The sequence below is a fragment of the Phasianus colchicus genome, chromosome 3 (assembly GCF_987193195.1).
Source record: "Phasianus colchicus chromosome 3, bPhaCol1.hap1.1, whole genome shotgun sequence".
NCBI classification, from domain to species: domain Eukaryota; kingdom Metazoa; phylum Chordata; class Aves; order Galliformes; family Phasianidae; genus Phasianus; species Phasianus colchicus.
Window position 1 is genome coordinate 45,272,141 of NC_143438.1, and position 23,294 is coordinate 45,295,434.

Below are 23,294 nucleotides of genomic sequence, written 5' to 3' on the forward strand. Positions count from 1 at the left end.
GAACAGCACTATGGAGTAAAATTTACTGCATCCATAGGCACTAAGCCTATCATAGCGTTTCCTTAGAGTACTCATCACAATTCCAGGGCAAAGTCAGCATAAAAATTATTACAAAAATATCGACAAACTTTTTCCATCTAAGTGTGATCACAGAAGGCAAAATTAGTCTAGTCTTATGGGCTTCTATTTGCTTTCCTCAAAATAAAATTATTTGAAATAACAGCATGATGGCAGTACATTTAGACAGCAGAATCAGATTACTTATTAATTTCTTGAAAACAAACATTTCCACTTCTCTGATTGTTCCTAATAAATAGCTGAGAACTTATTTTTCAGCAATAGATCATTATTAGGTTAAAAAAAAAAAAGTTATTTGAATTATTTTTTTAATCAACTGTGCATTTCAGGACTACGTAACCTACTGTGTAAAACTGTCAATACCAGAAATACTGCCCAAAACTGCTGTCAAACATGATGAATAAAGCAGGAAGTTAAGGAGAAGAAGGAACCACATTTTCTCCAAAGATGTAAGCAAAAGAAAATGTTGTACATCACCAATACTATGAGCCCAACTCAGACTGGAGTAATGAGCTTCAGACAAAGCAAAACTGTAACTTCTGCCAAAGCCAAAGATTTAGTGCCTCCTGATCCCTATCCAGAAAGATTCTAGCTGAAGTGAGCATTCTTCTCTCTTCAATATGAGACTGATTGCATACTCAGTTCTGTCCACCCACCAATCAGAAGAAGCTATTCTGCTTTTCACCTTTTCTGTTTCTCTGTATGATGTTATGATAAGGCTGCAGAATGTCAGCTCTTGCAAGTCAAGCTGTGAGCAGGTAAAGGTGTACTGACCCATGACAGCTTCTGTATCTTCCTGCAGGCTGTCTCATTCTAGAGCAATGTTGAGCTGCAGCACATTTCAGCTAATGTTTTTCACTGGGAAAAGTGATTCCAGACATCATTTTGATATATAATAGCGCTGCAACTCTGTTGAAACCTTTTTTTCCCCAAACAGGAAAATGTGTAATTTTTGCAGTCTATGGAAACTTAAATCTGAAAATTGGCAAAAATCATTTCTCTTCTACAACACATGCCCTATGCTTTTATTACAGCATGACAAAATTGCTCAGAGAGAGCTGATTTGAATATATGATAAATCGTATGCAATCCAAGGCAGGTAACATCTCTAAGTTCCCTTATAAAGAGTACCTGAGTAGCATATATTTTACACACACACATCTTTTCCAGTCTTATTGATTCTATGATTCATTTCACGTTAAAGCAACTAAAAAATTTCTCAATTAATCTGGTAACCTTAAAACTGGCCTTTTTGCATGAGAAATTGCATGAGGAAGTACACTCCTGCAAACAGCAATGCATATAGTTAAGTTATCACAAAAATTTAATTATCAACTGTTTGCATTACTCTGCCAAATACTAACAGTTTAGATTGAAATAACTACTTCTTCCTCTTTCATCAGACTGGAAAAGTTTAGCAAATGTACTTCAGCTTTTTCTGAGAAAGAGATTAAAATGAATGCAACCAATATTAGATGTTTTCCACCATCAATTAACAGCTCCATATATTTGTTTGGTGCCAAAAGCAAATGCGGCAGGAAAAAAAATAATCTTTGTGCTCATAAAGATAAACCTAGACTTATGACTTGTCAGTCTGCGAAATAATTACGTCATACATAAATGTATGATCCAAGAACTTTATAAAGATTTGCTCCAATCATTTCCACACATGTATCAGATGAACCACATCATGATCAAGAGACTATGCTATTCCCAACAGAAATACTTAAAAGTTTATGCTGATTTGCAATGTACTCATATTCACAGAACTCTCTGATTGCTCTCAGAGGAAAACTCTTTATGCATCTTTAAGACACTGCAAAGGCAGAAAACAGTGTTGCCCTTCCATTTCAGCAGTGAGTGTCAAATCAACAGACGTTAGACTGGAATTCCTAGAGAGATGGGAAAAACCATCTAGGGCCATGCCATTTATCCATAACAGAAGAGAGCCCAACCCCATTTATTTTAAGAGAAAACTCTAGTCAGATCCGCTGGAGAACTATAATACCTATAATACTCCAAATGGAGAATGAAACCTTAAGGCATTATCTAATGGCAAACTGTGTAGTTCTAACAACCAAGGCATCAATCAGTCAGTTGATACTAAAGCCTGCAGTCCGAGCTAGAAGAAATAAATAACCAAACTGGCCTTGGAAATTTGCAGTAATGTCCAGGAAGCAGCTACCGCAGAGCATGGAAATGAATGTAGAACAGTACTTTTCTGACATTTTTAGATTTCAACATTGACTACTTTCGTAAGCAGCCATCTGCAAGTGAAAAGCCAAACAGTAAGGTGGTTGTACACACAGAAGTAAAGATCACTCCAAATTTTAGCAGACAGTCTTTGAAAATAAATCTTACGAAAATAAGTTATTTTCAAGTCAGTTGTTGCATAGTACTCAGTAAAACATTGTGCATTCATAGTTTAGCAGCGTGTGTCACTACAAAACAGAATAAAATAAATTAGTTTTGGAAAATACACACCAAACTATTCTGTGATGTTAATAAAGCAAAAACAGATACATGGTTTGAACGCACTCATACATAAAGCCAAAGACATTTTTGCTTAGTCAACAGTCAGAACTATCTGGGTAAGTAAGGAACATATTTCATGATTACTGACATATATGCTTTGTTTAAATAATAAACAGATAGTACAGTATGAAGAATTAGTGTACGATGAGTAGCCTTAAGCCTAATTGCAGAGGTAACAATAAAGCATACAGAATACCCCAGTAATCATTGAGTTTAAATGAGAGCATGGAAGGATCAAGCATCTGTTAGTTAAATCAGTGATTCCGACCCAGTGATACAACTTAAAAATAATATTTACAGGAGCTCTCCTTGAAAGATTATGTAGGAAAGAATAGGGGACTGAGAGCCCACATCAGAGAGCAAAGGGTCCATCACAGTCAATAATCAGAAAGTTTGTAAAAATGATGCATGATCACCTCTTGCATTAAAAAACAATTCTGTTCAAGATTAAACCTTGCTAAGATTATTATTATTATTAATATCCAAATTTTTCCAAGGAGCCTTAGATTTAGACTGACACAAGGTTAATGTTAATAAAGAAAAAGAAACAGACTGGGGAGGCCTATCTACATAATATTCTGAATTACAGCAAGACTCCATTCAACCATCAGAATTTTTCATCTCCTTTTGCAGTAAATTAAATAAATAAGCAAGGAATTCTTAGTTTCTTTTTAGAACAAATAACAATGTAATGCTATTTATCAGTGAAAGGTTCCTTGACAAAAGAAATGCTTTCATTGATTATCCTGAATTATAAATTATAGCTCTCTAAGTCTTCCTCTTATAAATGAATACTCTTCACAATCTAGCTTTACATGTCAGACAAAAAAAAAAAAAAAAAAAAAAGATGAAACTTTTATAATGGAAATTTAATTATAGTACAAATTTTGCCAGTTGTCATTCTGAAGTCATGTGTAATTATGCTAAGGCCATTAAGAGTTATAGTTTTCATTTACTTGGCCAAACATGCCAGTTACACATCAGGTCATCCTCTCTAATTCAACACCGTACAACAGTAATTAACTAAATTATTGAAAAAGAATTTTATTTTTTTTTTAAGCTAATTGCAAACAAAAATATCTGCAACAACAGTCAAAACAAATAGCAACTGACAGGCACTTTGAGTTTTGTTTCCAAAGTACAGAAATTTCTAGAAATGGAAAGATTTTTCTGAGTAAACACTTAGTATTGCTTTTTTACTTTAAACGCATTTTCCCATATCCATAATACTAAAAGATTACAGTCCACTCCAAAAATCATTTTCCTGAGCAAAATTTCTGGACCAAAACACCTTCAGAGAGTGACTGGACAGTTATGAATCATGAACTAAGAGATGAACTTCTGCTTTCAGAAAAGAAAATAATCTTTTTTTCCTTGCAAGGCGCTGGATTGAGCTTAAGTGAATCAGGAAGTATGAAGTAAACAAACAAACTTTTAAGCATATTTAAGATAATAAAAAAGATGCTCAAATGAATGTGAATATTGAAATGAATGTGAACACTGAAAAATAGGTAAATAGATATATCTGGACTAAAATTTAAAAATAGAGCTTTATACTATTTTAGATGGTTGAACATACTTCTCATTCTGAAAAAAGACCATCACGTGGATGGAAGAACAGAAGCATGAGAATGCAAGAGCACTAAATCATAACTTCATTGGCAGTCCTACTTTAATCCCCATTTTATTAACACAGTACTTCACGTTAATGTTACCCACTGCATTTCTCCATTTTGTTCCTTATTTCTTTTCAGATATTTAAATAAGCATTTGCTTGCTCAGTATCTTCGCAGTTAAATGTTTTAATTTCTTTTTTTTCTTTTTCCATCTAGTCATAAAGGCCCAGAGTAATAGAAAATAGTATATAGCAGCTTTCCTCCCTCAAACTTATGTTGCCTACACAGGAATGTGGAAGAATCTCTGTTCCTCATGAATGTTCCTCCTTACATAACCAACACACCCAGCAATAATTAGATGAATTACCAAAAAAAAAAAATTACTCTTCTAAAGCTATGCAAAACACAGGTCTGGCATCCTTTGAAATTTCTTGGCTTTCCTCCTCTGCAATTTTAAACAGAAATGTGATGCACATTTGCTGACCAGAAGAGATCGCTACACTGCAGGACAGAATTCTCTCTCTACAACACTGCAGTGGCTTAGCAGCCTGATGTGAAAAAGACATTTTTCCTTCAATATCAGCATGTTGCCTTATCACAATCTTCCCTGGGTTCAGCTATCAAACTAGCTGCCTAGTCTGTAAAGTTATAACCATTATTTGTGGCAAAAAAAATTGTAAGAGAAGTTTCAGAAATCACAGCATCATCTACTTTTCCTAGAGACCTTCATAAAGTTTGACTGAATTCTGTGTGTAACAATTCTACATTTGTAGAGAAAAAAAAAACAAAATGCTACCCAATCACTGGGAAAAAAATAACAAAAACAAAAGCACACGAGTGGTGTGCTTTTTCTTTAAAGCAGGGTAGAATTAATACACCATTCATGCTGTCAACTTTTAGGTTTCCCTTTTTGTAAGCAATTTTTCTGCAAAGCAGACTAAAAGGTTCAAAACTTTTAGGACTCAGTGTTCCCACCTGATTCCTGGATGTTTTGTGCTTTTACTCTCTAACAGAATTGTGCAGTTCTATGCTGTTCCAAGCAGCCAAAGCTGCTGGGTGAGGCATCATGCAGTCTGACAGTCAGATAAAAAGATGAGCTATAAAATAATGAAATTCACTCTCTATAACTCTCTGAAAGGAGGCTGCATTGAGGTGAGGGTCAGTCTCTTCTCTCAAGTAACAGTGAAAGATCAAGAGGGAACAGCCTTAAGTTGTGCCAGGGGACGTTCAAATTGGGTATTAGGAAAAATTTCTTCTCAGAAAGGGTGGTGAAGCACTGGTACAGGCTGCCCAGAGAGATGGTGGGGTCACCATCTCTGGAGGTGTTCCAGAAATGTGTGGATGTGGCAATGAGGAACACAGAGGGCATGGTGGTGATGGGCTGATGATAGAACTTGATGATCTCACTGGTCTTTTCCAACAGTAATGACTCTGTGATTCTATGAAATACAGTAGCATGCCTCTTTGTCCATCCACTTGCAACAAAAAAATACTCTTCAAAACCACCACCAAATTAGAACCAAGTAACTTCTGAATTTAGATTGATTTGACATTGTCCAGCTAGAATTTAATTGCAAAAGGTGAGTGATACACTAGAACACTGAGTCAGGAGACTCAGGGAAGGCAAGCAGAAGGCTCACTTGAAATATGCCAACTGACAGCAGATTTCTGGTTAGCTGGGTGCTAATATTTGAATTACAGGCATTTCATGTGGACACAAAGACCGAAGAAAATGAGACTACCATCATGAAGCGGCAATACTTAGTGGGCAAATGCTTCTTAAATTAGATATCCACTATCTTTGAGGTACGTCACTTTCCTGTCTCCCAGAATGGGTGATGTAGAAGTTCACTGTTGTGGTACAACCCGGCAGTAGCTCAGCACATGGCTGTTCACTCACTACCTCCCAGGAGGGATGAAGCAGTGAACCAGAAACAAAACAGAACTCATGGGTTAAGATAAAAACTATTTACTGGGACAAAAGAGAAAAATGGAAACTAAAATGTAATGATAACAATATACATAGCTGCAATGCAATTACTCACTGCCAACTGACCCACAACACCAAAACAGCCCACCAGCACTACAAGGACTCATCCCTACCCCAGCTGACACAGCAGCCCTCAATCAGCAACCAGTCCCTACCAACTGCCCACAGCTTTATACCCTTCTGTGTAGTGTCAGTTGGTACAGAACGACTCCCACTCTAATTCTGGCCCATTTACTAGCCCCACCTTGCCAAGCAGCCCAGCCTAACCCCAGGTGTGCTCTCATCACTTAGCAACAATCAAACCTTGTTGCAGTGTTAATGCTGTTTCAGCTGAAACAGTGTTCTTGATGATAAATGCAGCAAAGAAGAGCAAAAACTTTGTAGTGAAATTTAACCCAGCTCAGAAGGTAAATAGCCGAAGACACTCAGTAAAGCTTAACCATGTAGGCTTCTGTCGAAACAAACATTATGTTTACTTCTCTGCATATTTGATTGCTAAGCAGTGTTAAAATGGGAGTCCCTTTTTTTCTTTGCTGCAGCCTCCAAAACCATTACAGTATGAGGTCACCAACTTTTGCCATCTCTCCTTCATAACACGCCTGGTTCTATCACACACTGATGAAGACACACAACAGCTATGTCAGCATCATATAATATGCCACTGGGATTCCTTGAAGGCTATGATAAACCTGCTTCCCATACTTCTGAAAAATTCAGATTAATGGAGATTTTCTTCATTAGCAGAGCATACATAGCAGAAAAGAGCTTGGGGAGTTAACGTAGCATTTCTAAAACTCCCCATCACATTGGGGCTTCTGGCAGTGGTAGTGGTGCGGTACTGCGCTGTCATCATCGCCACCCTGCAAAGGTGGCAGGTCGCAGCCTTCCTTTAGCATCTGAAAACAAATACATCATTTATCCCAGAGGGCCCAGGGAATAAATCTACATAACAGCTCTTTTGGTTACACTTTCCAAACAGCCAGTTTAATGCAAATCGCACTGTCCCATCTAAGTGAAAAAATGACATCTAACAAAAACAAAGAGCCTAAGCTCTTTGCGCTCCAAAAAAGACATGCTGAGAACTTACTGTTGTTGTTGCATACTCACGTACAGGAAAGACTACAGAATACATAGTGTATAGAGAAGCAGTTTAGCAGAATCACCCCAGCCTTGTTATATGGCAGAAGCTTTTGTAATGTTAGAGGTCTTTAAGACTAAATCCTCACTGGTCATAGAGATTATATGTTTATACATATAAATAAAGGAGAATTGGATTCATCACAGAACCATAAAATGGTTTGAGTAGGAAGGGATCTCAAAGCCCACACAGCCCACCCTGTGCTGTGGGGCAGGGTTGCCCCCCAGCAGCTCAGCAGAGCCCCATCCAACCTGGCTTTCAGTGCCTCCAGGGATGGGGCACCACAGCTTCTCTGGGCAGATGTGCCTTCTTGAATCAAAGCTGAATAAAATCTTTTTGAGTGTATTTTTTTTGTTTGCTTTGTTTTGTTTCTTTTTTTAAACTTCTCCTTTTAATTAATAAGAGACAGCAACAAATCTGGAGATGGAGTTATGTCACAGTAGAAATCATATTATCTACTTTCTCTCAAGGGTCATTATGTTTTTTTCACATTCTCTCTACTTGTCAGAAGTGAAATTAATAATTTTGCCCCTCAGGTTTACTATAAGATGGTGAAGGTTCATTTGCCTGAAAGAGCAGGTTAATTTCTTTCTCTGCAAATGTTTTGAAATGGGAATTTAACAAAGTGAGAAAGTAAGTCTCCGTTTACTTGCCTGCTTTTCAAGACATCTGACACTTTATTTATAAGCACCCAGTTTCCACCCCTACACCAAACCAGATATAATTCTAAGGAAAGTAAAACCTAAATGCTCTTTCACATTGTAGTGAGCAGCTCTTTAAAACAAACTGAGCTGACAGTTAGATTTCATACTCTTTCCTTTACCATCACTAGAATTTGTCTGTGCTCCTACTGCACTCCAGCATCTGTCATAGAGAGAGCCAACAGACCTAGGTCTATTTGGGAATTTTCCTCTTTCTACCAGTGCACCCCCCTTCAAGATGGGAAGGAAAAATGATGTATTTCTTCAACAAGATATCTGAATGTTGCAAATGAAGGAAATATATGTACTTAGAGACTGATGAAGACACAAAAGGGCAGGAATTAGTAATTTCTACATAGCATCAGATAGCTAGTTTGCTTGCTGATGTTACAAAATATGTCTGTGAACACAAGCAGAAGATTCACTGAACAGAAAAACTGACCTGGGACCAGCCCTGCAAAGGAAAGGTCCTTTTGGGATGAAAGGGCAGACACACTGATAACATCCTACTTTCTAAAAGGAAACGTGTATTGTTCCCTATCACTTGTAATCACAACATTGAACAACCATCCAATACGACGTAGCAGAACTGAAGGCTCTCTGATAAAAGGGTTTCCATTACACTGTACCTCACTGTTCATAACAGAATTGGGTAGAAACAGGAATACAGCATAGCTCTTGTGATACATCCCTCCTTGAGAAAGCAGAGTCCAGGGGAATTTAATAGACACCATGATGGCAGCTTCTTTTCCTGGAGTTAGATGGAAACACAATATCACTGAATGTTGGGTTTGGAAGCTTAGGTATCCATGGGGTCCAGGACTAGACACAGCACTCCAGGCGTGGTCTCACCAGTGCTGAGTAGAGAAAAAAGATCACTTCTCTTGATTTGCTGGCAATGCTTTGCCTAATGAAGCCCAGGACATCATTAGCAGCAAGGGTACATTGCTTTTCCATGTTCAACTTGATGTCCACCAGGGCTTTTTCTGTTACACTGCTCTCAAGCCAGCCAGTCCCAGCTCATATCGAAGCCTGGGACTGTTCTTCCCCAGCCAGGTGCAGTACTTGCCACTTCCCCTCATTGAACTTTATGAGATTCCTACCAAGCTATTTCTCCAGCTAGCCTGGGTTCCTCTGGATGGCAGCACAACACTCTGGTGCATCAGCCACTCCTCCCAAAGTTGCTGAGGGTGTGCTGCAGGTTGCCCCACTGTTCAGATCTTTAATGGAAATGTTAAACAGAACTGGACCAAATATAAACCCCTGGAGTATTCTGCTATTTACTGGCCTCCACTTCATATCGCTGATCAACACCCTCTGGACCCAGTAATTCAGCCAGTTTTCAATCCACCTCTCTCACTGTCCATCCAGTGCATGCATCAGCAAATCCTCCCAGAGGAATTTACGGGAGGCTGTGCTGAAAATCATTTGGAAGAAAAGGTAGACAATATCCACTGTCCTCTCCTCATCTACCCATCACAGAAGGCAATCAGATTCATCAAGCACTAATTTCCCTATATGAATCCATACTGCCAATCACATTTTATCTTTGTGTGCTTGGAATTAATTTTCAGGAGTAGCTGCTCCATCGACTTTCCAGGAATCAAGGTGAGACTGACTGGAATGCAGTTCTCTGGGTCCTTCTTGTCCTTTCTGAAAATAGGAGCGCCTCTTGATGCAGCTGCACTTGCTGTAGTTTGCAGAAGTTTGTTTGCTTTTACAAGGACTCTCAGAGGGTAATTTTACACTGAGGCAAAGAGAACTGGATTAAAATTGATTTTTTATGGGAAGAATCCGGATTACTTTTTTCTTGACCAAAATCTCCAAGAAAACAAGGGGAAAACTGCTCTTTAAGACAAAAAGAGAAATCAGCTCAGTAAGGAACAGCTTGCATGTTTGTTTCCAAGCAAGCGGCTGCCAAAGAAGAGTAGTAGTCAAAGTTGGACGAATTTTTGTCTTTTTATTAGGGCCCTTTTAAAGAAAAGCTAAGGGACTACTGACACAGAGACATGAACATACATCCAAGTGGTTAATATTTACATGGAATTCAGATAAAATTTATCAGCTTTTCTTCTCAAAATCCAAAAACTGATTCACCTCCTCCTACATTGCAGAAAATTAAATACTAGCTTTTACCTTTCTAAATAGAACTCATAGGGCAGCCATTTGTATATCAGAAAGGAATTAGAAAAAAAGGATGATGCAGTAGCTATTCTTCATTTCAAATTTCTTTTCTATTAGGAAACAACAGAAGAATGTAATTTAACTTTGTAATAAGAAACAATTGAAAAAATGGAAAATAAGTGTGAAATTTCTTATGACAAATCAACGCAACTTCCTGCTAAAGCTTATTATAGAATCAGGTTTGGAATGATGACATTAGAAATAATTGAACTTTTCCATGGGAGATAACATGGGACACTATCTTCTACCCTCCTCCTTAGAGTTCAGGTGCCTACAATCTGAAGTCTAGCTCAGAGACAACGCAGCTGTACAACCTTGATACACAATTCAAAGGAAACTGCTAATTTTTGTAGAGAAGTACTTGCTGCATGACTTCCAGTTGATTCTCTCATGATCATAAAGCTAAGCAATCTTAAGACTTCATTATATGTCAGAAAAGAAACCTGAGCTTGTTCACAGGTCATCCCCGAACATGCATGAATACAAAGGGGCAATTTAATTCCCAGTGACACAAAGATCCTTCCTCTTCTCTTGAAACAAAAAGGTCAAAAGATTCAAAGAAACATGCAAAGACTGCAAAAAGCAGCTCGCACTTCAACCTTGTGAAACTTTTCTTAGGAAGGAACTCATCTTTCCCAGTAGTGATATGCAAAGGGGAAAGGCATAGAAATAAGCACTAAGTACCATTGAGATTCAAGCCAAGCCAGTGCATTAACACCGACAAATGGAGAGACTAAATACAAAATTAATGACAAAAATGGGAGTAAGATATGATGATAGAAGATGGGGAAGATCAACTACTAAAATGACAGAGAATTCAGAATCTCATACTTTAGGGCCTGAGGACCATCCATCTTGTAGCTTCTTCCCACTGGGCTGGAAAAACAGGGTGTCACAGAGTGCTATCTAGCAGATGTATGTGCAAAAGCCTGTAGAATTTGCTGGCAGGTTCAAGACAGTTGTCAGACTGTAATGCTTGGATAAAGATATTTTTGGCTGTTTCAACCTGATGCAGTCAGGGAGTGCATGATAGGAAAGTAATGTATAAATTGTACAGGTTCCCTAAAGTACGGAGTTAGGGGGAGACTGACAGTTTGCACTCCGCCTTTGGATCAAGCTACAGCTTTCAACAGTGAACCTATGTTGTCTATGCAAACACTGTATTACCCATAGAGGCGTCAAACCTTATATGCTCCTAAGTTATGTTCTCCTTTTAGCAATGAAAAGGAGAAAAAACAGGGAACTTAATGTCCTCAAGTAAAAATACGATGGTTTTTTTTCAGGTCATGACTGATAATTCTCAGGGTCTGGTAAGAAGAGATGAGCTTTTCATTGATCGGAGGGAAGAGAAGACTCATACCATCACTGAGCACATGCAGATGGTTTCACCATGCCAGGGGAAGCATTATGGTAGCAGGGGCAGCACAGAAGTAGGGAATAAACCTTGGCTCCTACAGAAAGTCCTCCCCTGGAGCCAAAGCAGTAAGACAAAAAAAAAAAAACAACACACACACACACCACACACACACACACACACAAACCCATAATATTTAGAAGCGGGAGTTAAAGGAGTTCCTCTGCTCTGTTCTTCCAGACATAACAAGTCTTCTAGGAGTAACAGTTTACACTTAACCTGCAGCAGTGATTCAAGAGCTCAAGTGAAGTGGGAGTAACAGCTTTCCTTCTGACAAGCTCAGGTGAGAAGGTAGAAAAGACAGCAAAAGGAACAATGTTAATTAAAATATTCCTGTTACTTCCTTGTACACAGTTGAGCATGTGTGAATTCTATGCTTGGAAAATCAATGATTACATGGACAGCAATTGCTTTTCTAAGTACTTCAATAACTGTATCTTAGCACAGCGAAGTGGAGTTCTGACTGCTAAACATAATTTAGAGATATGAGGGTAGTCCATTAGAAGTTTCTTTCACAGCAGCTTACTATTATTATTGCCCTTTCCTTAAATTCCACTAGAGTTTTCTGGTTCAGGAAAGAAAAAGACGCTCATTTTTAGGACTACTGTAAAATATCACAGAGAAAAAAAAGAAACAGAACTGATGAAAAAAAAAAGAAAAAAAGCATCAGTTTTCCCTAAGAGGCCTTAAAAAACCCCTTCCCTTAGGAACAGGGACTTTACTTTTTTTTGCTTTTTCTTTTAAGCTGCATCTGTTTACCAGCATTCAAGAAATGGACCAGCCCAACAATTCATCACTCAGTAGTAATGCTGCATAAAAAGATGCCATAGTGAATTTTTTCCATATCTATCAGAAGACTGTTTTCATTTGGCACTGCCTCACCTTCAAAGTGCAGGACACAAACTTGACCAAGACTTTCATCAAGCAGTGCATGTTGCAAAACTCAGAAATAAATATATATATATAAATAAATAAATAACCCATGAAATTGTTGATATAGAAAAGAATCATAGAATCAACAGGATTGGAAAAGACCTCCAAGATCATCCAGTGCTATCATCCACCTACCACCAATGTTTCCCCACTAAACCCTGTCCCTTAGTACATCTAAACATATCTTGAACACTTCCAAGGAAGAAGAAGGTACAAAATACATTTTATCTTATTAATCCTTTACATTGCTACTTAGGTTTTATTATCATAGAATCACAGGATCATAAAACGGTTTGGGTGGGAAGGGACCTTTAAAATCATGTCATTCCAGCCCCCTGCTATAGGCAGGGACACCTCCCTCTAGACCACGTTGCTCAAAATCCCATCCAGCCTGGCTTTGGATGCTTCCATGGAGGGGGCATCCACAGCCTTGCTGGGCAATCTGTTCCAGTGTCTCACCACATTCTACCACCACCTTATGGATGGTTCCTCTGATTTGTGGTCAGATGTAGAGCAGCTTTGGCTCTGTATTTTTTGAGACACACAAGGATTCACAATATATTACAGTAATGGATAACAGCTTTTCTTTTCTTTTTATTTTGTTAACTACTGACTTTCAGATTATCAAACTTACTATATCCCATGTAGCAGAGCAACTGTTGGCTCTGCACTTAGATACAGGGTAGTAATATCCTCACTTCAAACATTTGTGCAGTCATTTAGCTGCTTTCAGTGGTGGGCGAGCGTGGTCTCTGCAGCAATGAAAGGCACTGAGAGTCTGATACTGAGCTAGCAGACTGATTCCTCACAGTCTGCTGTGTCTGAAGTGTGAAGAGCTCTAACTGGGGTCTACTATTTTGTAATTATCATTTTACAAATATACTAGAGTGAAAATGCATATCAGAGTAATTAAGAGATACACAGTGTAATAGCAATGTTCTCTCATGATTTCCTGAATTTTTCCCCCCTCTTCCTATTTTCTCCCTGCATCTTTTCCACCCCTTTTTTTTTTTTTTTTTTTTTTTTTTTGAATAGCATTACTCTTCTATGCTCATAACACCATATAAGAAAACTGTGGGAAGTGGGAGCTTTGAACACAGTGATTCAAAATCCAGGCAACCAGGGGATGCCTTGGTTTCAGACCCTGTATCTAGGGGAGGTGGGTTAAGAAAAAACTTTTTTTTTTTAAAGTCTCATTCAAATATAGTTTGCAATGGTGAAAAAGCAATTAACCCCCTGTTTTTTCAAACTTGCACTCCACATTCCAGGTTAAATCTAAATCCGATCTGAATGTAATTCCTCAGCCCTCCTGAACATTATACTGAAAGAGCACTTACATTTATATTACTTTTTATCAGAAAGAAGAAAGGCACTTCAGAAAGTACATAACTGCTCCACTGAGGGCAATGCAGGCAAATCTGGAGTGATGTTTTTTCTTCATTTTCTTTGCATTCTAATTATCGATGCTTTTATTTACTAAAGTTACAGAGAGGACTTGTCTATTACAAGCTCTGAAATCTCATTTTGCTAAAATGAAAACATGTTTCAAATGCTTTGGAGAACTATTAAGATTATTGAATGTCTTGCATACTGCTTCAAGTCTCAGAGTGGTTCACTAGACCCCTGGGGAACAGACAAGCAGCATACAATTATCGCAGTAATTAAAAAGGTGCAATGACTCTTCTCTTAAAGACTCCCGTTTTATTAATTCTATGGTATGCTTTGGAGACTGGCATTATTTTACTCCTACCCAGCTTAATTATACCTTCATTAGTTTATCAGCATCTCTTTTTAACCCCTTGGGCCAGTTATTAGCATGTCACTTGCTAACAGTTAACCAATAACCACTACACCTTCAAAGCAGTATCTTCTGCTATAAAAAAGCCAATTTGTAGAGACTGTTTTAATACCATCTTCCAATTTAAATTTTCCAGTCAGACATCGCTTTCTGCTTTTAATTTAAGAGGGCTACTGTTTAGGTTAATGAAAACACAAATAATGCTGATGTATTACAAGACTTTACCAGGTAATAAAATACTTCCAGTACATATTGTTTTTATGAGGCTGAACGCATGTTTTAATACTCAACAGTATGTACCACTGCAGTGAATAGAAAGCATATGATGCTCTTAAATACAGCTAAAATTCTGGATTTCTTCCTATGTTCTGGGTCCCACTGGGATGGAGTTAGTTTGCCTCCCTGGCCTTCAGGCTTTCTATTTTCCCACTTCTCTTCTGCAGCAAATAGACTGTGGGCGGGCAGGAGGGCACATAACTGGGACAGTTGACCTAAACCAAAAAAATCCATGCTGTATGATGGCACAGTTAGCAGTAAAAGTTCCATGAAAGGAGGAAGGGAGGATGTCCATATGGGATTATGCAGTTTGTTTTCCCAAGTAAACATTAAGTGGGCCAAGCCCCCTCCTCCATCCCCTTTTTTTTTCCAGAAAGTACCTAACTATGTGACTGCTGTGAAATAGTGATGTGAAATAGTGAATAAATATCTCATTTGCCTTCCCTGCACACACAGCTTCTGCTTCACCTATCAGACTATTTTTATGCCAATCCTCAAGTCTTCTTGCCCCCTTCTATGTTTTTCCGGTCTGCAGCAGAGGTGATGAAGCAAGCAGCTGTGGGGGTGCTTGGCTGCTGACCATCTCTTCACTTTTAGTGCAAACAGCTCATGTGCACAGCACCATTTGTTACAGTATCTCATCATACAAGAAGATAATCAAAATATGTGTAAAAAGTGGCTTAATTTTAAAATATATGCAGTACGTCAGTACTAAATATATACATATCTTGTGTAGACAGATAATTTTACATTATTATGAAAGGCACAGCGACCTAGAAATGTTCCTGAGGGGTACTCTAATTAATTTTTATACCCTAGTTTTGACTAAACTGTTGTTACTTTAGTCTTATAAAGAAAGTCTGACAAATACTGAAGATAGCTATGTTGTATTTACTTTTAGTATTTTTCATTAAATACTGCTTTCCAACAATGAAAAGAAGAAAGAAACTACAAAGAATATCATCTAGTTAGCACTTATATAAGCTTGCATCTTCAAAGCTGGGATTCTGAAAGCAGCCACTTTTTACTCCATATCTGGAATCACACCAATCAGTTCAACTGAAATAATATTCAGCCACGGGTAGATTGCCAACTGACTTTATGAACTGTAACTTTACTTCCATATGCCATGGAAATGCACCACTATTTCTGTTTAAACATATAAATTCTCTTAGTATCATTTAAAAGACAAGGAATATCCATCAGTTCTTTAAATTATTAGGATCAATAAGCTAATACCATTTGCTCAGTCACATTTCTTCTAGGTATACTTTTATCAATCTTACAGCAGCAGAAAAGAGGATTCAAAATACTGGGGAAAAACATTAATGACAAAAAAAAATCCAGGTCACAATCTACTCTATTATTTTGGAGCAGCTGAATCCCAAATTAATATCACCTCTACTCTTTCCTTGGTTTTTTTCCTTCATATAATAGGTCCTCTCTGTATCTTTCTCAAGTCAGAGGTCAGCACTATCAATTATATCATCCAAAACAGAAGCCGAGATCGCTGTGCAACACAAAAGATCACACCATCTTATTTAATGACAAGACATGATGTCAGTCACCCAAGACAGCAGTCCTCTTCCAAAATTTATCTGCTAACTGAGACATAGTCTTTGCTGTTACAGAGGATCTCTTTCCACTTTATCTACAAATTTGATAAACCTGACATTAAAAAAAGGAAAAATAAACTTTATTCAAAACAAACAAAACTGTTCACAAGCTTGTGATGGTAGCAAAAAAAAAAAAAAAAAGGGGAAAAAAAAGGAAAAAAAAAAGGAAAAATAATAATAGTACAGAGAAACCAACCTGTCTTCCCAAACCCACACTTACAAGAGCAGAGCATAATGAAAGGAAAAATGTTCAGTGGAATACTGCATACCCAACAGTAAAAGTTGCTCACTACAGCACTCTACTCTGATCACTTTAAGGCATAAACAAGTATGATTTGATCCACAAAATACTGTGGCACTGAAGTCATCTTGGCTATCAGAAGCTAAGATGTTATACTTAGAAATATTCAGCCATACTTCCTGCAACATTTCAGTTTAAAACTGATAATAAAATAACTTGTTTTCAACTCTAGAGCAACGCTTGCAACTTTCCAATCACTTCCGAGTACTCACCAGCACATTTTGTTCTTGTTTTGAGAGCTGGCCCAGGAGATCCAGTTCCTCCTTCGCCCGGTCTTGTAAGTAACACACTGATCTCATATTCTGTGTCAGGATCCAGGTGTCCAATCTTATAGCTTGTGGAGTCCACAGGTTGTATGTCATACCAGCTTCCACTTGAAGTTCGATACTCAACTTCCCTTTGAATAATGGGTCCGTCTCCATTGATGGAATTGGCATTCAACTGTATCCACAAGTAAGTTGCACCAACTGAGGACAGCTGAGGTGGAGCAATAGGAACTGGTGGCTCTGAAACACAGTAAGTCACCAAAAGCAGCTGTGATTATACAGGTATTTTTTTCTATATTCTAAGATATTCAAACAATGGATTTCATACTATATTAGAGCTGAAGACTGCATAAAAATGCAGCTACGAAGAAACTGTTATTACAGATTACCTGACTTGTTTTCCTTAAATTGCAATATGCAAAGCCTTCTCCTTAAGCATCTAGAGATTTTAACCCGAAGCTTATGGTCTGTGCTGCATAACTTCATACTGTGTGTGCCTTGAGTTCTCCTATTCACTTGATATTAAATGGTATCTTTTAACTTTCAATTTAAAATGAAAGCTGACCTCATGTTTCCTTATCAAAACACAATTCTTACTGGATGTTAATATAAAGCCTATCAGAAATAACATTTTAAAGTTAAAATACATATTTTAGTCTATTCTTAAACCTAAAGTGACTTCTGTCTGAAAACAAAATTAATTATTTTCATTATTTTTCATGGACTGCAATACCCAGTCTTCAGAATTCCATGTAAGCAGAATAAATACAGTATTTTTTAAGTTCTATATCCTGGTTAAGCAGAAAGAGCTTCTAAATGAGAGCTGCGGGAATTCTCAAGTCTACTATTTCATGTAATGGCTTATTTCCACTAATGCACAGAAGCAACATTCTGTCTCACTAAGGAAGCATACATGTGATCTTAAGATAGTTTGCATTCCAAAGACATTAAAAGTAAGATTTTAAAACTTCTTTTAATTATTATATAATGGACATCTTATTTTAAATTAAGACTACAGAAATAATTTGCAGGCATCATTTCTTTTTAAAGCTAAATAACACATTCACTTTTTCCCTACTGATTAACCACAGAATTACTCTGCTGTTTCAAGCATCGCATCTACATAAAATTCCCTTTCCCAATGGTTAAATACATTCAAGTAGAATGAAACCAAGCTGTTGAAATAAGGCAGTGTTTGATCCAATATTCTTAACATATCTATCAGCAAACACTGCCACCTTCTTAAGGCTATGAAGAATACTTAATAAAAGCAGAACATTTGTCTTCCCTACGCTGTAGATTCAGATTTATCCTCTTCTGCTAATCACTTCCCCAAGCGTTGAGCTACAGGTAGTCAAACAGAAAAGAAGATCAATTTATATATTTCATCATTCTCCCAAGAACTTTGAAGCCAAACTTAAAGCAAAGAATGTAAAAGAATGAAGTGCTGGGGAGAAAGGAACTCTGGAAATAAGAACTAATATTTCCCAAGAAATAGCAGATAGCTATTTTAACAAACACATAATTGCCCTACAGATGCCACTTTCTCCTGTTTTTGTTTTTGTTTTTTTTTCTCACTAACAGAAAGAGCATTCAACTCACAGAGCACTGACTATTCTGAAGATCACCTATGATCTTCACAGAACAGTGGTGTTTCTAATTAGCGCTGTATATTTTTACATAAACTTTAATCTGTGCAACCTGCTAGCAATTGCTGAAACATGACATCACGAAGTTGCAAACACAGGTGTTTACACTACACTTTTTCATCTTAATAAAATTAATTGATTACCATCAAGAAGAATACAATACAGTTGGCAACAATCTGGAATGTTTCCAAAGATGTCTACTAATTATTACTGACTGGAATAGAGATAATGATGGATTAAATATATTCCACTGCATAGAGGCAGCAGGAATCTTGTTTACTTTTTCAGATCACTAAGGAAAACACTGTTACAAGCCAGTAGCAATGTATGGCAAACCCATGGCAGCTTTTGGTTAACACATATTGCAGCTTCCTTGAAAACAGAGCTCCTGATGTATAGAAACGATGGCTTCATACAACGATAGTGTGCCTGGAAACCATTCTGACTTGACACAAAATGATTTAGCATCAATTTAAATCATTAGGCTGTTTTGTGAACCAAGACATGAAATGGAACTTTTATAGAGCATCCTAAGGCATTTACTTAGCCATGCTGAAAGAACAGTTAATTACTTTCAAGTTTCAAATGCTACTAAGGGCTGCTGAAGTTCCATTCAAAATGCGAACTCAGGAGTTAGGTCGCTAAGGTTAGTGGTTACACCAATTCATTCCAAGTATTACAAGTACTTGCAGTAGTATTTTATCATCTTTTTATCCCTTGGGGCATGTTTTCATTCCTTTGTGGCCAAAGTGCAAAAGGTTAATTCAAGTTGCATGATTTCAGCAAAGCTTGCATTGGGTACAGTTTGTTTAATACTGGATATGTAGTTTAATACTACAAGCGGTCCTTTTATTGGAGATCAAAGTTACATAGAATGAAACTTTCACTGTAAATAGGATGCTCCTCATTAAGTGACTGCTTAAAAACATGACCATACACTTTTATACAAATGGTGTAATATCAAAAAGCTGGTTCTTCCATTAGTCAGAATTAGTCTTTTTTTTTTTAAGGATGCTGAGAAATTTCAATCACATAGAAAAAGTACCAGAATGCATCATCACTATCTTTCAAAGAAAACAGTTTCACTGATGGCCACTGAGGCAGTGTCAAATAAATACCACTGAAAATTGTTTTTTGATTAGTATCTTTATAAACATGGCTCAATAGACCTGTCTCTCTGTAGCCATGTACAATCAGGGAAAAATTTCAACTGACTGCAGAAGATGGAAAATTACAACAATAGCACTTTAATATGATAGTTTAAAGAGTTCTTGTAGATCTCTTTTGTAACAGAACAGAGGTAGATAAAGCCATTCAATAAATCCTTTAAAGATAAGTTTTAAACAGATATTAATTAAGGAAAGAAAAAAAAAAGTTTATTCATAAGTTTCCAGAAATTCAATGCTTTTCACACTTTGGACAGACAAGTGATCTGTTCCTGAATTTTGAGATGAAGGTCTACGGGCAAAATCCCTTATAGAAATAAAATACTGGCCACCTTACAAAAAGCCAGACACGTCAGAGTTCAATGGCTGCAGATACGAAAAATGTTTTGGGCAGATCCTTTTAACGTCACCCTACATTGATTCAATCAATTACAGTAAGAGAAAAAGACAAAATCCTATCAGGAGGAGTCTCTCTCGTACAGAGGATAGAAAACTAAGCCACAGATGCATAGAAATCATTTTTTCTTATGCACTTCTACATTAGTTGCAAACATCCTTGTAAGAGCAGCTCTTTTATTTACATCGCTCTGTGCTTTAACTTATACAGAACTTCTGAACATTTTCTTCAAGATCCTAACATCTTGCAATTCTTTTAAAATTTTAATAGGAAGGGGAAAGATATCACACTGAGATGCCAGTGGAGATAATGTAAATCTCAGAGATTTAACTGATTTATAAAACACACAAAAATAGGCATTTATTGTCTGGGGCCCAGAAGAACTCACTTGAAGTATGGAAAATCTACTCTGGTAGTAGCAGTAATTTTATTTATTTTTCAAGTAAGAAATGTGGAGAATAGAGCCATGCTACATTTCGAGGAAAGAAATATCTATCCTGCAAGCTAATTTTAATTCAACAGTGACTATTAGAGAATGACATGATAATCCCACGCAATATTATTTAGCACATAATGAGTACATGATGTAAATGATGGTAAAACAGGACATCAATCATCTCTGATGCTATTTCCACATTAATAACTTATTATATAATTACAATTCTTATTAAACTAATAATTGTCTTGAAATCAACTAAATCAGCTTTATGTATACAACTATACATACACAACTACATGTGTAGTTATGTTTATCTATATATGAGCATACAGACTGCTGTGCTCATCTTCAGACCAAGCAAACCATAGTGGTCCTTTGGAAACAGTGTAGAGCAATGCCATTTTACAGCATTAAATTGCAAGGTAACAAGTTTTCCCATTGAGAAAACAGAAAAGCAGTGATTTTGAAACACCACAATTCTTTGCATAGTACTTATTCAAAAAAAGTCTTTATGTAACTCCTACCAAAGTATTTAACTATAAAAAAGAATATTGAAATTTAAGAACATCTATAAGCACTATGATAAATAACATTAATACATTTTATATTATTCCTTTTTTTTTTTTTGAGAACATTTCAGATGAAAACTTGACAAGAACTAGTACTCTAATGCTATCAAACTTTTAAATTCATCATTTTAGAAAATGTCATTGTTATAATTTATTTTGAAATGTTACAGAATGTTTCAGCACCCTTACACAATACAGTTTGCAGGTACAATCTGACTAGCTGGACATTCATAAATAGCCTGCAAAACTGTGCATTGTTATTGTTCTCCATCCTTAATTAGACACAGACTGTTATTTTCTCCCAAACCCAGTCACTCTGATCACCATCTGTCTGTTTTAAGCCAGCAGCACCTCAACCTTTACTGCTCTCACTTCATCCTCATCTGCCAACCTGATCAGCCTGAAGCCATCCAGCCTTTCTGTTCTCCCACTTGCTCTGACTTTTTTTTTTCTTTTTTTTTTTTTGCCATCTGGAAAATTCCAGATTCCAAATGGTCACCATCTTGGTCACCATCTTCACATTCCAAATATCTCTGAATTCCCATTCTGATTTGTTGCTTGTTTACTTAGGCTGTATCTAAAAGCTGTGTCTGCTCCTATTCTTCTAACCAAGCTTCTCCCTAACATCTGCCATTTCCTCCTGCACTTCCATTACAGGGCTTTCCAGCCAATTTCCTTTTCCACTGGCCTCTGCCTCCAGTCTCACTCCTACACACATATACATGGTTACACAAACACACAAGAATTTACATGTCTCTATAAGCATGGATCGATGTTTCTGTTCCAGCCTTGGTTTTCTCTCTCTCTCCTCCTAGTTCTCAGTACTCATGTAGCCCCAGTTTTCATTTACCTCCCTCCTCAAAACACCTCCCAGTTTGCCATTCTTTTCAGTCCCAATTCTAACAACCTCATCTAAGTGTGCGGCTCCTTGCTCCTGCATCACTTGTGACCCTCATCATGCACATTTTTGCTTCACAGTACAACTTCAGGGAGGTGGAGAGCTGCACACCAAAAGCATGGGAGTGATAAGCTACCAACTTCAGATTCACTTGCCTGGATCCAGCCCAACCGAGAGGAGCTCAGATCACTACCAGCATTTAAATTTCATCCACTGTATGTAGAATGTGAGGGGTAGAAGAGAACTCAGAGAAGTATCCACTGCACATATCTAAATGGATTCCTTTTTTCTGTTTGTTTTTGTTTTGTAGATTGTAAATTGATGCCACTTGAAAGAAAGTATTTACAAGAGTGGAAAAACAGAAGTATTCTTGATACAATTGCTTTCCTGAAAAATCCTAGGTTCCTGCTTCAAAACCTAGTGTTTTCAGTGCTGTCCTATGGAACGTTTGCTAAAACAGCTGAACTATCTCAACCCTTTTGTTTGGACATTTTCTCAAAACCTTCAGGCTGAGACACAAACCCATACTGAAAAATATCAGCCTGAAGTCAGTTTGCCAAAATTATGAGCATCTGAAAGCAGTACTTCATGACAGGTAACAGTAAAAAGAAATTGTTTAAAGAAAAAAAAAAAGGTACAGGCAAACTGATGGATCCAGAATGAAAGATTCATTAGCAAAAGAGAAAACAGGTTTACGCATCTGTGTATATCTAATGTAGGATAGCAGCCAATACCTCAGATAAGCAATTTCTAATATTTACTTCCCTTGTCCTGATCTCAAAATGACTTTGCCCTCCAGAATACAGACTTTGTTCTACGGGTTCAGATGATCTCCAGTTCTGTTTCTAGTGTTAAATCTTTCATTTGAAAGATGCAGGCATTTAAGCTGCCAACATTACAGATGGCTACCTCTCTATGCCCTCACTTAAAAATCTAACAAAATTCCCTTTAACCAATTTGACACGTAGGTTTACCTTGTTTGAACTCAATAAGCAGTCTGAACTCTGTAATAATCTGGTGTCTGCTCAGACAGGCTCATTCTGTTCTCCTAAATCCAATCTGCATTGGATCTGCCTGCTATTAGAAAAATTCAACATAGAGACTGTATGTAGAAGTCTAATTTACTTCAGCAAATACATTTAATCAATTCCACCTTACTGTTTTCCTTTTGCTCAGTGTTTGATTACTTTTATGTCATCTATTAGATATAAACTGCTGGGTTTTTTTTTACAATAAGTGGGTGATCTGACATGGCCAATTTCTTGTCTTCCATTAGATAAAGTGACATTTCAATCTGGTTTTCTGACAAACTTAGATGAGGATACTGTGT

General features: G+C 37.2%; 1 protein-coding gene across 8 annotated transcripts in view; it reads right to left on the reverse strand.

The window, feature by feature from the left end:
• The window catches only part of PTPRM (protein tyrosine phosphatase receptor type M), a 460,562-nt gene that overhangs the window by 252,548 nt on the left and 184,720 nt on the right, over nucleotides 1-23,294 (reverse strand). For all 8 annotated transcript variants that reach the window (XM_031588942.2, XM_090137388.1, XM_090137384.1 and 5 more), the window contains exon 7: nucleotides 16,793-17,086. In XM_031588942.2, the coding sequence (XP_031444802.1) occupies nucleotides 16,793-17,086 (294 nt within the window). The remainder of the gene's footprint in view (nucleotides 1-16,792; nucleotides 17,087-23,294) is intronic.